This window comes from Thrips palmi, unplaced genomic scaffold, assembly GCF_012932325.1.
Source record: "Thrips palmi isolate BJ-2018 unplaced genomic scaffold, TpBJ-2018v1 HiC_scaffold_17, whole genome shotgun sequence".
Lineage (NCBI taxonomy): Eukaryota > Metazoa > Arthropoda > Insecta > Thysanoptera > Thripidae > Thrips > Thrips palmi.
This window is the reverse complement of record NW_023144626.1, coordinates 632,236-647,630: the sequence shown is the minus strand read 5'-3', so window position 1 is coordinate 647,630 and position 15,395 is coordinate 632,236. Positions and strand designations below refer to the sequence as shown.

The 15,395-nt window shown below is 62.4% G+C and overlaps 2 protein-coding genes and 1 non-coding gene across 3 annotated transcripts in view; 2 read left to right on the top strand and 1 right to left on the bottom strand.

Moving 5' to 3' along the window:
- Window positions 1–1,219, top strand: part of LOC117643928 (connectin) — a 251,786-nt gene extending 250,567 nt beyond the window's left edge. Inside the window, exon 7 of the mRNA XM_034383115.1 lies at window positions 1,022–1,219. Within this exon, the coding sequence (XP_034239006.1) occupies window positions 1,022–1,219 (198 nt within the window). The remainder of the gene's footprint in view (window positions 1–1,021) is intronic.
- LOC117643519 (ammonium transporter Rh type A) lies at window positions 784–14,821 on the top strand. Its single transcript, XM_034382446.1, has 8 exons — window positions 784–997; window positions 1,282–1,435; window positions 12,044–12,227; window positions 12,305–12,594; window positions 13,141–13,442; window positions 13,530–13,669; window positions 14,048–14,235; window positions 14,567–14,821. The coding sequence occupies exons 2-8, from the start codon at window positions 1,282–1,284 to the stop codon at window positions 14,809–14,811; spliced, it is 1,503 nt and encodes a 500-aa protein (XP_034238337.1). The 5' UTR covers window positions 784–997; the 3' UTR covers window positions 14,812–14,821.
- Window positions 14,822–15,294: 473 nt separating this feature from the next.
- Trnal-uag lies at window positions 15,295–15,374 on the bottom strand. The gene has a single exon. It is a non-coding gene; the product is annotated as a tRNA-Leu (tRNA).
- Between the last annotated feature and the right edge of the window lie 21 nt (window positions 15,375–15,395).

The window sequence follows — 15,395 nt, the reverse complement described above, 5'->3', positions numbered from 1 at the left end:
GAAGATGGCAGAAGGAGCAATGCATGGTGCAGGGGCAAAGAACGGCGGTCGCGGACGCAACCCCGGCTGTGCCGTGAGGTTTCTTTTCCAGCCGAGACTGGAAAAGGGCTTGAGCCGCCTTGTGTGTGTGTGTGTGTGTGTGTGAGTGAGTGTGCTGTTGTGTGAGTGTGCTGTTGTGTGAGTGAGACTGGGGCTCCCTGTCAACCCCACGGTGGCGGTGGCCCCAGCGTCTCGTCAGCGTGGCGACGGCGGCCCGGCGCCCCGGCAGCGCGGCGCCCCGCTCACGGCCCGTGCACGGGGCGATGGCTTTATTCACCACCATTGTAGTGGCGACGACGGGCTGCTCGGCGGGACGCAAACCTGTAGTGCCTCCAAGCCCCGGGAGTGGGCGTGTGTGAGTGTGTCGCTGTGTGTGTGTGTGTGTGTGTGTGTCGCTGTGTATGTGTGCATGCGTGTGTGTGAGTGAGAGTGAGTGAGTGTGCCGGCGAAGACATGTCGGGGCCACATCGCCCCCCGCGCCCGAAATGGCGGCGGGGATTGACATCACGCGAGGCAGGGCCACCACGGCAGGGCAGGGCACGGCAGGGCACGGCAGGGCAGGGCACGGCATGGCAGGGCACGGCAGGGCACGGCAGGGCAGGGCAGGGCACGGCATGGCAGGGCACGGCACGGCAGGGCACGGCAGGGCACGGCAGCGGCAGGCGGGGAGGGGGAAGGGCCTGACAAGGGCCGAGAGGGTGCAGGCGGCGCGGCGGCGCGGACACTGACTGTATGACTGCGGCGCGCTGCGGCGGCCTGGCCGAGCACTCGAGCGTGTTCTGTCCAGGGTCCAGCGGGTCCGGCGACTCCAGCGGCACTCCACTCGAAGAGAGAGGCGCGGCCCCAAACTGCGGTCGGCCTGCGCTGGATGCGCTGTGCGGCACTTTAGCGTGTGGGCGCGGGTCGGCGAGGCGGGCGGCGGGGCGCGGAGCAGGCGCAGCACTCTCCAACGGTTAAGGTTAGTAACCCTACCTGGACCCAGGTCCGCGAAGAGGGTTCAAGAGTCCGCTGTGAACATGATGGTGATGATGAGGATGATGTTGATGATGACGATGATGATGCTGATGACGGTGATGATGATAGTGATGGCGGTCATGGTGATGGTGATGGCGACAGTGATGAAGACGTGAGTGTTGACTCCGTCCCCGCCCACTCGACGGCCGGCCGCCTACACTGCTAGCGCGGCTAGCGCTGCGCAGCGCTGCGTTCGGTGCAATCATGTCGCTTTGTTGTGGCCCCCAGATGAAGCACGCCCAGAACAAGACGGCCGTGGCGCTCATCTCGCTGCAGGTCGTCCTGCTGCTGCTCTTCGCCATCTTCACGCAGTACGACAAGGCGGCGCTGCCATGGCCGCCCCAGAACGCCAACGGCACCAGCATCGAGTACCACTACCCCAGTAAGTGCAGTCAACGCACAGTGCACACGCCCCAGATAACAATGCGTGTTCAACACAGTCCGATTAAGTTGTTAGCGCTATCGCCCTCGCACAGCCCCGGGCAAACAGAGCGATAACCGGACGGCCGGGACGGTCGGTTGCCGCCAGAGAGAGACAGACACAGAGGGACGGAGGGGTCAAACTTCGATTCACGCGGACAAACGGAATACTGTAGCGAAGGGGGCCGACGGCCAGGTCCCGGCGATGTCCGCAGTCACGGCAGGATGACGAGGATGACGAGGGCGAAGAGGTTCGAGAGGGTGAGGAGGGGGAGGACGGCGAGGATGGCGGAGGGCGAGAAGGGCGAGGTAGGTGAAGCTCGGGTGAAGCGAGGAGGGCGAGGACGGCGATGACGCCGAGAAGGGCAAGGACGCCGAGGATGGCGAGGACGGCGATGACGCCGAGGAGGGCGAGGACGCCGAGGAGGGCGAGGACGCCGAGGAGGGCGAGGACACCGAGGACGGCGATGACGCCGAGGAGGGCGAGGACGCCGAGGAGGGCGAGGACGCCGAGGAGGGCGAGGACGCCGAGGAGGGCGAGGACGCCGAGGAGGGCGAGGACGCCGAGGAGGGCGAGGACGCCGAGGAGGGCGAGGACGCCGAGGAGGGCGAGGACGCCGAGGAGGGCGAGGACGCCGAGGAGGGCGAGGACGCCGAGGAGGGCGAGGACGCCGAGGAGGGCGAGGACGCCGAGGAGGGCGAGGACGCCGAGGAGGGCGAGGACGCCGAGGAGGGCGAGGACACCGAGGAGGGCGAGGACGCCGAGGAGGGCGAGGACGCCGAGGAGGGCGACGACGCCGAGGAGGGCGAGGACACCGAGGAGGGCGAGGACGCCGAGGAGGGCGAGGACGCCGAGGAGGGCGACGACGCCGAGGAGGGCGAGGACACCGAGGAGGGCGGGGCTGGTGAGGACGGCGAGAAAGGTGAGGAAGCCGAGGAGGGCGACCGCGGCACACAGGCGTGTCTGCGAATCTTGGCCGCCTCGTTACATCGCGGTGAGCAGCAACACGGGGCTCCAAGTCGGAGTGCCGATACAGTACACTATGCAGATGAGCGTTGCGTCGCTCCGTCTCTCTCGCACCAGCACGCAGCGCCCCATGGGTGCGAGAGAGACAGAGAGGCGCCCGCGATGTGCGGGATCATCGCTTTGCAGGTGGGGCGGGTTCCAGTGCAGCGGAACAGAATGAAACCCACTTCAACGGGGAGAGGAGAGCAGAGGGTGGGAGGCGGTACTAGAGGCGGGAAAGCCCCCCGCGCGAAATAATTTCGGAGAAGCGCGCACGCAACAGCTAAGATTTAACGGACGGTGTAAAGTAGCAAAGTCGTCTTGGCACTAAGTGGATTTCTACAAGGTCTCCGGCGAGGTCTCCGCGGTCTGGCTCGGCGCGGCGCGCCACCACCTTGTGTGGTGTAGTGGTATTTGGCTGCGCGCGGCGCGGCGCTGCGCCCCGAAGATACAGTGGTGCATAAAACATGCCGGCCGCGACGCCCCCGCTCCGGGCCCCGCGCGGGGCCGTGCACGTCTGGAGGGGCACGCGGGTGGCGGCATTGTTACGCCGTGGGGGGCGGGGCGGGGCGGGGCGGCAGAAATGGCAGTGAGAATGAGATTGAAAACATGAGGCTGGGCGCGGGGGCCGGGGAAGGGGATGGGGCGCCGACCCCAGCTGTGTGTTGGCCCCCGCTCTTTGAGACGCGTCGTGGCGGGGCGGGGCGGAGTGGGCGACGCGGGCGGGGGCGGGGGGGCGCGCGGGGCGGGGCGGGGCGGGGCGGAGTGGGGCGCGACGGGCGCGGCGAACGTGCCGCTAGGTGGCCGTGGCACGTAGTCTAGCGGGGCCCTCACTTCAGCGTCACATCAAATTTTTATTCCTCTTTTTCCGCCCGCGGTTCGCACGCATGCCTCTGACAGCCCTGCCCCGTCCCCGTGGTCCTGGCGGTCCTGGCGGTCCTGGCGGTCCTGCCGGTCCCGGTCCCTGCGAGCAAGCCGCGCGCGCCCGGCGGTGGCGACGAAGCGCCGCAATTATTTTCATTATTCCATCCCTTTTCCCCTCGGACACGTCGTCGGCGTCCTTGTCCCTCCGCCGCCGAGCCGAGCCGAGCGCCGAGCCGAGCCGAGCGCCGAGCCGAGCGCGGCGCGCGGCCCCGGGGACAGGTGTAGTCACGCTCGCTGTCATGAAATCTCCGCGCACACGGAAAATGTCTCCTGCAGAGCAGAGAGAGCGGCGAACCCCGCTCGGACCGGAGGCCGGGCAGCAGGCTCTGTCTCTCTCGCACCTTAACGGGACGCCCCACGAGTGCGAGAGAGACAGAGCGACTCCCGGAGTCAGTCCGCAGGGCCGAGGGCGCCCGGAGCGCGCAGCAGCGCGCAGAGCGGACTCTGCCCGCCCGAGCAAGACAACGTTAAGATCCAACAAATTAGACTAGGAGGTTTTAGGGGGCGAGAGCGAGATGACCATAAAGCTCCAGTGTCCTGGAAGAGAGAGGGTGCGTCCGCGCCGCCCCACTGCCGAGACGCTGCGCCGCGGGGACTCGAGTCAGACGTCGCTGTCCCCGGGAAATGGAGGTGCGATCGGGCCGCGCCGGGCCCGCGCGACACCAAGACCCCCTTCCCCTTCTCGCCACGGAGGGCTTCATCCAACTTGCCGGGGTGCACAGTGGGCCAGAAGGCCGGTGGGGTTGGCCAAAATTCTAGACGCGTTTTGGGCTCCAGAGTCGCTAAATGGAACTCGAACTGAACGTGTGGTGACCCCACCAATGGATTGCTAAATTGGTGACTTTGAAGCTCAAAACGCGTCTAGAAGTTCAGCCGCCTCCACCGGTTTTCTGGCCCACTGTGGGGTGAGACGGGTGCGCCGCCAATCCGCCAGCAGACTGAGAGTCGTTTCCGTCGCTCCGTCTCCCTCGCACGACGCCCCATGGGTGCGAGAGAGACAGAGCGATGAAAACAACTCTCAGTCTGCTGGCAACCGAACCCATCCCAAACCGGCGACGCGCGGCGCGCTACCAGCGAAAAACGCCTCTTGGCGATACCCCCTGCCGCAGGTGTGCTTTGACGCCGTTTGACGCCGTGCCTTAGTGCGCGGGGTATTGACACGACGTTTCCCCAACGAGTTGCGGTGACCGGTGACCGTGACCCGCGCAGTCAGGCAGCTCGGTTTGGAGTCGCGGGGTCTTTGCGGCGAGGACGCGAAAGTGGGGCTGGCGGCTGGGACTGGCTGCCGGGGGCGCGTCGCGAGCACAGTGGGCCAGAAGACCGGTGGAGGCGGCCAAAATTCCAGACGCGTTTTGACCTCCAGAGTCGCCAAATGGGACTCGAACCGAACGTGTGACCCAACCAATGGATTGCTCTCCGAACGAGGAATCCATTGGTGGGGTCACACGTTCGTTTCGAGCCCTTAGCGACTCTGGAGCTCAAAACGCGTCCTGAGTTTCGGCCGCCTGCGCCGGTCTTCTGGCCCACTGTGCGGCGGGTCTCAAACCAAAAGTCGCCGCAATTCCCTCCGCAAGCTCCTCGGCAAGGTCAGGTCAGGCCGGCCGGGCAACGAGCCGTGCAAAGACGCAAAGCGATTTCGTTTGAGGGCGATGGCGGCTGGCTGGCCCAAGGGCTGGGCCCTCTAACGACCAGCGGGCTCATTCCGAGAGTCGTTCTCGTCGCTCCGTCTCTCTCGCACTCACGGGCGCGCCGCACAGGTGCGAGAGAGACAGAGCGACGAACACGGCTCTCGGAATCAGCCCCCAGGCGCGCGAATGCAAAAATATTCATTCCAGATTCCAGGCCCTTTGACTGCGCGGCCTATTTGTGGCGTTTGTCGTCAGTCGGCCCGGCTGGCCCGGCGGCATAGGGCCCTAGGCCCCGCAAGCCGGCAGTGTTATTTCGGTCCCGCACGTCCTTAGTCCTGCCCGGCAGCGGCCCGGCCCTACAGTGTAGGCCCTACACCCTCCACTGGTAATCAGCAACCGGCGTGACAGATTGTGTATTCCGGATGCGACGCGACCTACGTCCCGGCCCTCTTTCGCCGACCTGTCCCCCCTCGCTGCCTCGCCACAGGCCCCCTCCCCCTCCCCTCCCCCTCCCCCCACACACACACACACACAGCACACACACACACACACACACACACACACACACACACACACACACACACACACACACACACACACACACACACACCGTGAATCGAGCCAACAAGGGCACTAGAAGGGGGAGGGGGAGCGCAACCCGCCCGACGTGTCCTGATGGCCGGGCAGTACACCGCACTCCGTCGTCTCGCAACAATGCAGGCCACGCGACTGTCTTTGTTCAAAGTCCAGACCGATTCGGAGAGTCGCTTCCGTCGCTCTGTCTCTCTCGCACCTGTACGGGACACCGCATGAGTGCGATAGAGACACGGCGACGACTCTCGGAATCAGTCTGCTGTGATGCCCTGCCCTTTTAAGATTTCAGGCGGCCGCGAGAGTGCACTCTAGCGCGAGCTGCGCGCCGCGCGGTCCTGGCCGCGGCCAGCTAGTAGCCGGCCCACGCCAATCAAACTAACTAAGGCAACTTTGGATAGGGCCCCGCCCCACCCGCCCCGCCCCGTCCGGCCCCGCCGCGCGCACAGTGGGCCAGAAGACCGGTGGAGGCGGCCAAAACTCCAGACGCGTTTGAGCTCCAGAGTCGCTGAACAGGACTCGAACCGAACGTGTGACCCCACCAATGGATTCCTCGTTCGGAGAGCAATCCATTGGTAGGTTCACACGTTCGGTTCAAGTGCCGTTTAGCGGCTCTGGAGCTCAAAACGCGTCCGGGCTTTGGACCCCCTCCACCGGCCTTCTGGCCCACTGTAGCGCGGTCGCAGTGCTGAAGGGCCCCGCGAAACGCGTCCCACGGAATTGGCGGCAGCGCTGTCACTGTCACGGACACGAATTGGCTGCTCCGGCCGCGCCCCTGTCCGCGTCCTCGTCCGCGTCCTCGGCGAGCCACGCGCGCCGCGCGCTTACGCCCCAGCAGACTGATTCCGAGAGTCGCTTTCGTCGCTCTGTCTCTCTGGCACTCATGGCGCGTCCCGTAGAGGCGCGAGAGAGACGAAAGCGACTCTCGGAATCAGTCTGCTGGGCTGAGAGGGTGCACATGTGGCGCGGCCACGCCGAAGTACGCCATCATGTAGAACACAGCTTGGCCGCCAACACAGCCTCTGCCGTGAGGGTGCGGTAGTCTGCAGACTGATTCCGAGAGCCGTTTTCGTCGCTCCGTCTCTCTCGCACTCATGAGGCAGCGCGCGTAGGTGCGAGAGAGACAGAGCGACAAAGGCGGAATCAGTCCACTTCAACGCTCAACAGGGGCCGAAGGGGAGGGCCCAGGGACTGAGGTGGACTGAGGGCACACAAGATATGAGCAGGCTTGCTTTCCAAGAAATTCAATGCTTTCACCCCTTCTCCTCATCTCTCCTAAGCCGCTCTCTGTATGGGGTGTCCAGAAACAAAGCGCTTTTGGTCATCCCATTTTTTTTTAAAGTGACAAAGCGCCCAGTTACCATGCATGACCCACTTGCTACAGATGGACCAAAGGATGCCCTGGGCAGCGACAAAGGCGCACAGAATCTAGCTACCTTGGTCGCCCAGAAACAAGTCATCCGTGGATGCCCGGCAACTGGGTGTCTTTAAACTGTCAGCACAAATGGAGCATCTTAGCAAAATCAGCATTATATTTTATGCACACTCATAAGGCACAGAAAAGATTCACCTCTCCGTTCAAGTGCTGTCAATTTTAACCGCCTGAGCAGGTGCGGGAACTCTCACCTAATATGTATTGTGTGTTGACTCCAAATTCTTTGTTGATACTTTGGATTGTTGAAAGGTTCCAGTTTTCTAGCAACTTGATGTATGGAATCAAACTGCACAACACGACAAAACACAACACTATGCTGGCTGAGCTTGCTGAGGCATGGAAGTCTTGGGAAGGTGGGGTTAGGTCGTGACATCTTCTTTCAAAGAGCTCCAATATTGCGACATTTGGGACCTGTCACACCTAAAAAAGCACATCCACTTCACTACTGGTGACAATCAACACTGATTTTAAAGTACAAATTATCTTGAACACTCGTAAAACCGTTCTAAAACGAAAATAATAAATCGCGCGCGACACTCCGGACGATAAAACGGCGGCACACGCACAGGAACAAAAAACAAACAACAGTCGCATGATGCGAGTGCCAACTTGACGGAACAAAATCCTCCAAACGCAGGGCGGCGGTTCCACGAGCTCATGGAGCTCCATGGTCATGGAATAGGAATTGAATCATGTTTTTGATAGGCCAGAGATTGCCAACTCGTTTCCATCTGTCTCTACTCTTTATATTTATGAAAAATAGCTCAAAAACCGTAGTCTTTCCCAACCGTTCAGTATTACAGGGCTGTAAGGGTTAGGTCTGCTGAGCGTTGCTGATTGTGATGATCATGATGATGTGTCACTCTGTTCCGCCGGCCGGCCGGCGTTTCAGCCACTACCCTATGGCGAGGGCGTACATAGTGGTACGCGAAAAGCAATCCATTATGCGTGGATCTTTGTGTTCGATTCGACCCTCACCAATTCTAGTTCGAGGAATACAGGGTGTCCACGGTCGTCCTCTGTGGCGCCGCAGGCAGTACAGACTGTATAGGCGGCAGGTGTAGCCCTCCAGTGTGGTGGGACGCCACGGGCTACGATCAATTGTGGTCTAGCCCGTAGTGGTAATGGTAATGAAGGTAGGCAGTCCCGTTGCACACAGCTTCCCGCGGGTTGCCTACCCGGGACGTCACAGGCGGCGTGCGTGGCAGGTGGCCCTACAAGGGCGCGCTGCTCGCTGCAGACTGATTCCGAAAGTCGTCTTCATCGCTCTGTCTCCCTCGCACCCCAACGGGACGGCCCATGAGTGCGAGAGAGACAGAGCGACAAAACGACTGCGGCGCTGCGCGGAGGGCTGCACGCGACACCGCGAGGGCACCAGCCGGCGCGAGTTGAGCGAGTAACAGCAATGCGGTTAATCATCGTAAAAAGGCGCCGTGAGAGAAGAAAGCGGAGAAAGGTAACCGAAAAAAGTTGGCAATTGAGCGAAGTGGCCAAACACAAGGGTGGAAGAGAGAGGGGGCTTCGTTGTAAGCAGACGGTCGTCGGAGAGGCAGGCAGGCGGGGCTCGACGCTTGCTTTTGTGCCCCCCCCCCCTCCGCCCCGAAGGCCCCGAACGTGAGGAAGTTAACCAGGCGGTACACACGTGAGCCCCACGCAATCCACCACACACTCAGCCCCTGTGCTTGCGCGAAGATATTGTATAATTCGCGAGGGAAAAAATGGCATCAACGTTTTTGATCGAGGTTTACCCAGGCTCATTGCAGAGTCCACTCTTTTGTTCCCTTTTGGCAAAGCTTTCTTCTGCCTCCCCCCCCCTCTCCCCAAATCCCCCCCCCCTCCCGGCACCTCTCCTCTCCCCTTTTGTCATGACGCATATACGACCACCGATACAATCTGGTGCTCCTGCTTGGCGTCCGACTCCTCATGGACAAAGGGTGCCATGCATACATGAATTGTGGAGTGCCCCCCTCCCTTCCCCGCACCGTGGGCCGCCCCGCCGAGGCCAAACTTTGGGCCGCCTGCACGCACCGTGAATGGGACACCAGGGCTAAGGCAGCCAAAGGCAGCCAAATAACAACATGAGGCGATTTTTCAACAAGCCGCACGCGCTTTCCCGCTTTTGCCTGCCGCTTCCCTGTCGCAGCCAAGGCAAGCCAAGGCAGCCAGCCACGCGCGTGCTCTGGTTTCGTTCGGAGCGCCGCACGCGCGCGGGCCGGGGCGGGGCGGGGCGGGGCGGGGTGCGGTGGGGTGCGGCGGGGCGAGGCGGGGTGAGGCGGGACACGCACGGAATGTGAAACGGTGTCTCGGAAATCAATTTGTCTGTCTGGACCGCGGAAGCAATTGATATGTCAAAACGGCGCGCAGAATAACACGGCACGTTTTTATTTTCATTTTTTTTTCACGGGGAGCCGCGTACCGGCGGGTATGAAATCATCGGTGGCAGCTCTGGTAATTTGTTGAAGTCAGGCGGTTTTTTTTTCGTTTCGCAGCACGCTCTTTACAGTCGATTGATGAAAAGGTACATGGAGCAGCAAAGTAGAGCTGGAAATTGGACAGGACACCGGCCAAACCATACAGTGGCTCGTCGCGCCAGCTGGCAGCAGTTGGGAAGAGCCTTAGCGCCCCCTCCCCCTCCCCCTGGCTTCGGTTTATGTGCTGCCTCATATTTAGGGGACTCAAAGAGACAACTGGCTACAGATATTGCAAAACCAGAAGCCATTGTGCCCCCTTCCCTCTTGACTCCTGCCTCCACGTGCGGGGCAGACACGACGTGAACCCCGGGCCGGGCCTCAGTCGCTCGCTTTTGATGGTGGAGGTTCCCAGCGCCGCGGCGGCGGGCGTCCCGGATCCGCCGCGCCCCGACATGTCCACGGCGTCCACGGTGTCCACGGCCGCGGTGGAGGACGGCGCCGTGGCCGCGGACGCCGTGGTGCCGGCCCGGCAATCGTCGGCCGCCTCTATGTCGGTGTCCCAGGCAAGCGCACGGCACGACGCACTGTGGATTTGCCAGAAGACCGGCGGAGGCGGTCGAAATCCCGGACGGGTTTTGAGCCCCAGAGTCGCTAAATGGGATCCGTTGGTGGGGTCACACGCTCGGTTCGAGTCCTGTTCAGCTACTCTGGAGCTCAAAATGCCTCCAGAGTTTTGTCGGCCTCCACCGGTCTTCTGTCCCGGTGCGCGACGGCAGCCCGGCGGCCCCCTCCGAGGTCACGGCCTTGTCCTTGTGCGTAGACGTCCGCGGACAGGGCCTTGTCGTCGTGCCTGCGGAACGGGGCGCCGTGCCCCTGGCGACACATGCCCTGGGACGCGCACGGCGCGCACGGCAAGCGGCACCACCCTTGGTTCCCCCGCTCCGTGAGCGCCGGCCTCGGCGTCAACGGCATCCTGGTGGCGGAGCGGCTCGCCGAGGTTGGCGGCTCGGAGCGCTCGCGGCGGTCGGGCCAGCAGGGGTCGTCGTCGCGGCCGTGCCCGGGGGCGGGCTTCGTCGGGAGACGCTTCCCGCAGGTAGAGCAGCACACTGATTCGGAGAGTCACTTCCGTCGCACAGTGGGCCAGAAGGCCGGTGGAGGCGGACAAAACTCTAGACGCGTTTCGAGCTCCAGTAGTCGCTGAACAGGCATCGAACCGAACGTGTGACCCCACCAATGGATTCCTCGTTCGGAAAGCAATCCATTGGTGGGGTCACACGTTCGGTTCGAGTCCCATTCAGCGGCTCTGGACCTCGAAACGCGTCTAGACTTTTGTCCGCCTCCGCCGGCCTTCTGGCCCACTGTGCGTCGCTCCGTCTCTCTCGCACTCATGGGCGCCTTGAGAGCGACGAAAACGACTCTCGGAATCAGTCTGTTGACGCCGTCGCCCTCCCGAGGACGCCGACGACGACGGCCCGCTGACGCGCGTCGACGCCGTGCTTGCCCCAGGACGTGGTGCTGGGCGGGGTGCTCGCCTTCTGCCAGCTCGGACTGCTGACCGTGTTCGTGGCCCTGGTCGACTACGACGAGACCTCGGAGCCGTATCTGCGTCGCAGCCAACGCGGCGACGGCTACTACGCTGTCGAGATGATAAGTAGGCGCTGGTGAAGGGGAAGGGAAGGGAGGGGAGGGGAAGGGAGAGGAAGGGAGGGGTGGGGAAGGGATGGGAGGGGAAGGGAGGGGCGCACCTGTCGAAGGCTTCCAGCAGCGCCGCCTTCCTTCGGGCCTCCAGGGCCTCCACGGCTGTAGCGTTGAATTTTCCAGATGGCCGGCCATGCCGTGGCATTGCGGGGGTGGGGTGGGGGAGGGGGGCAGCTTCCGTGTGGCTTCTGATCGTCCTTTGCGCGTCCTGGGCTTGGCGCGTCCGGGGCGCCGCGGCGCAGTCCTCCGCCGTCCCCTCCTCCCTTTCACCCTTTCACCCTTTCGCCCTGTCCCTTCGTCCGGCCCTCTCTTTTTCCCGTCCTTGGAAATCGCAAAGCAGTAGCTAGATTCCGCATGGTTGCCGCCTGGGTGCGTCCCCCGTGTGTGTGCGCGCGCGCGCTCGTGTGTGTGTGCGTAAGTCTGTGATCGCGCGCAGACACATGTGAAGAAACCTTGCAACTGACTACGCGAGGGAAATTCGTCCTTCGCCCCTCCGAGCGAGCCTCGGAGGCCCAGGGGCGCCCAGGGGCCCGGCCGGGCCCGGCCCAAGGGGCTCAGGGCGGCTCGCGGGGGGCGGGGCACAGTGGGCCAGAAGACCGGTGGAGGCGGCCAAAACTCCAGACGCGTTTTGAGCTCCAGAGTCGCTAAATGGGATTCGAACCGAACGTGTGACCCCACCAATGGATTGCTCTCCGGTCACACGTTTGATTCGAGTCCCATTTAGCGACTCTGGAGCTCAAAACGCGTCTAGAGTTTTGGCCGCCTCCGCCGGTCTTCTGGCCCACTGTGCGGGGGCGAGGCGGGGGCGAAGGGGCGCGCCCTGGATGGATGACAGACGGCGCGGCGCGCTCAAACAAAGACGGCCTTCTGTGTGCAGTGTTCCAGGACGTGCACGTCATGATCTTCGTCGGCTTCGGCTTCCTCATGATGTTCCTGCGCAAGTACGGCTACAGTGCCGTGGGCTTCACGCTGCTGCTCGGCGCCATCATGGTGCAGTGGGCCGCGCTCTGCCAGGGCTTCCTCAAGCTGGACCACGGCAAGATCAACCTGTCGCTCGTCAGGTAGGGCTCGCCGATGAAAGGCGAGACAGTGTGCCGTCGGCCTGGATTCGAACCCTCGTCCTTTCCGTGTTCCACAGCCTCCTTAACGCCGACGTGGCCACCGCCGCCGTGCTCATCTCCATGGGCGCGGTGCTGGGCAAGACCACGCCGCTGCAGCTGGTGCTCATGGGCTTCGTCGAGATGGTGTTCTTCGCCGCCAACGAGTACCTCTCCTCGCACGTGCTGCAGGCCGTGGACCTGGGCGGCTCCATGGTGGTGCACGTCTTCGGCGCCTACTTCGGCCTGGCCGTGAGCCGCGCGCTGGGCCGGCCGGCCGGCACCACGCAGGAGCGGTCCAGCTACACGTCGGACATGTTCTCCATGGTCGGTGAGTTGACAGCCCGGCGGCCACCAATGCACAGTGGGTCAGAAACACGGACGCGTTTTGAGATCCAGATAGTCGCTAAATGGGACTCGAACCGAACGTGTGACCCCACCAATGGATTACAGCTCCGAAGAGGAATCCATTGGCGGGGTCACACGTTCGGTTCGAGTCCCATTCAGCGACTCTGGAGCTCAAAACGAGTCTGGAGTTGCGGCCGCCTCCGCCAGTCTTCTGGCCCACTGTGCCATGAGCAGGACAACAGCGTGATTTGTCGCTCTGTCTCTCTCACACCCTTATGGAGAGCCCCATGAGTGCGACTGAGACAGAGCGACGAAAGGACTCTTCTTAATCTCTCGGCAAGGGTGGGCGATGTCTCAAAGGTTGACTACCTACACGGGCAAAGCTCAAGCTACCTTTCAGGCGGCTTCGACGCCCCCATCGCCTTCCCCCCTGGATCCGCGCCTGGCAAACAGCAGTCCGATCTGCATGAGGAGTACACAGTGCTTGAACGTCCATGAACACTATGACGACCGTTTCCTCCCTCCGCAGGCACCGTGTTCCTGTGGCTGTTCTGGCCCTCGTTCAACGGCGCCCTGGCGGTGGGTCCGGCCCGCCACCGGGCCGTCATCAACACGTACCTGGCGCTGGCGTCGGGCTGCGTGGCGGCCTTCGCCGTGTCCTCGCTCTCGCAGCGCGGCGGCAAGTTCAACATGGTGCACGTGCAGAACGCCACCCTGGCGGGCGGCGTGGCCATGGGCACGGCGGCCGACCTCCTGGTGCAGCCCGTCGGCGCGCTCGTCGTCGGCTGCCTCGCCGGCGCTCTGTCCGTCGTGGGCTACGCGTACCTCCAGGTCCGCTCCGCCTCGCCCCGCCTTCTACGAATCAAACGATGCACGACCGAATTCCAATAACATCCCTCTTTCTCTCCTCTTTGGCAGCCGTGGGTCCTGAGCCGCTTCAAGGTCCACGACACCTGCGGCGTGCACAACCTGCACGGCATGCCGGGGGTCATGGCCGCCATCGTGGGCGCCGTCATGGCCGCCTTCGCCACCGACGCGCAGAACGACTACGGCAACGCGTGAGTGTCTCTCTCGCACCCTTACGACACGCCCCGCGAGTGCGACAGAGAAAGAGCGACGAAACGATCCTTCACAATTCGGCGGCGGCTGATCCAGCTCCGCCCCGTTCGGCGCTGCAATGCACAGTGGGCTAGAGGACTGCGTGGAGACGGCCGAAGGTCTTAACGCGTTTTGAGTTCCAGAGTAGCTAAATGGGACTCGCACCGAACGTGTGACTCCACCAATGAGTTCCTCGTTCGAAGAGCAATCCATTGGTGGGATCACACACTTGGTTCGAGTCCCATTTAGCGACTCTGGAGTTCAAAACGCGTCCCGGATTTCGACCGCCTCCACCGGTCTTCTGGCCCACTGTGCAATGTTCCGTTTGGCTGTCGCAGGCTGTACGTCCAGTTCCCGGCCATGGCGCCGACGGACAAGGACGCCCTGGAGAAGCTCATGTGGGAGGGGACGGTGCTCCTCAACCTGCAGCCCGGCCTGGGCCGCTCGGCCGGCAAGCAGGCCGCCTTCCAGCTCGCCTCCCTGTGCGCCACCCTCGTCGTGAGCCTGGCCAGCGGCACCCTCACCGGTAGGGGTGTACACTGCGAGCTCGGCTCCGATCGCACCCAATTTAGCAGACCACTCGCATCTCAGCGCACAGTGGGGCGGAAGAACGGCGCAGGCGGCCAAAACTCGAGACGCGTTTTGAGCTCCAGAGGCACTAAACAGGACTCTAGACGAACGTGTGACCCCACCAATGGATTCCTCGTTCGGAGAGCAATCCATTGGTCGGGTCTCACGTTTGGTTTGAGTCCCATTTAACGACTTTGGAGCTCAAAACGTGTCTAGAGTTTTGGCCGCCTCCACCGATCTTCTGACCCACTGTGCACTCGCATCTCAGCGCCCCTCTTTGCCGGCAGGTTACGTGATCCGCCAAAGCAAGCTGCTCCGCCAGGCGGGCAAGGAGGACCTCTTCGAGGACGGCCCGAACTGGGACGTCCCCGACGAGGAGAGCGGCGAGGCGCGGCCGGCCGCCACCGCCATGGCCACGCTCCAGGTCGCCACCACGGCCAGGATGGCCTCGGCCGCGTCCACGGAGGCAGCCGCCAACAGCATCCCCTCGCTGGAGGCCGAGGCCCCCAAGGAGGAGGCCAACAAGTGGTGATTCCGACCGGCACAGCTTTGGTGCACTGTTATGTTTGTGTACGTTAATATTATTTTGTAATAAACAAAAAAATATTTTTAGAAAAATGGTCCATTGTTTGAAAAGATCGCCCTCCTAGTATCTCCTCTACCTCTCTAAAAACAGGGTGAATGAGAGTTTAAATGGTGCGATGTGATTGCAAACGTGTGTAGCATTCTGCCTGCGTTCTGCTCCTCGACACGTATTATTTCTCGGGGCTTCCAGACTTGCAGCCTGCCTAGCCTAATGGCCTCTCCTAGGAGGTGGCCGTCTCATTTAGAAGTTGAATGGAGTCCCTGGTCTTCATTTCAAGGGCCCGTGGCCCGACACCACAGGAAGTCTCATTATGAAAACTATTTACACTTCATACTAAATTTGCCAACAAACCGTAAATGATTAGAACAGACCACGCTGAAAAGGAACGCCGTCATTGCCGAGGTTTGCGCTCGGTAAAAGAAAAAGAGATGACAGCGGTGGGATTCGAACCCACGCCCTTTCGGACTGGTGCCTAAAACCAGCGCCTTAGACCACTCGGCCACGCTGCCGTGGTGTCCTCTTAGTCCGTA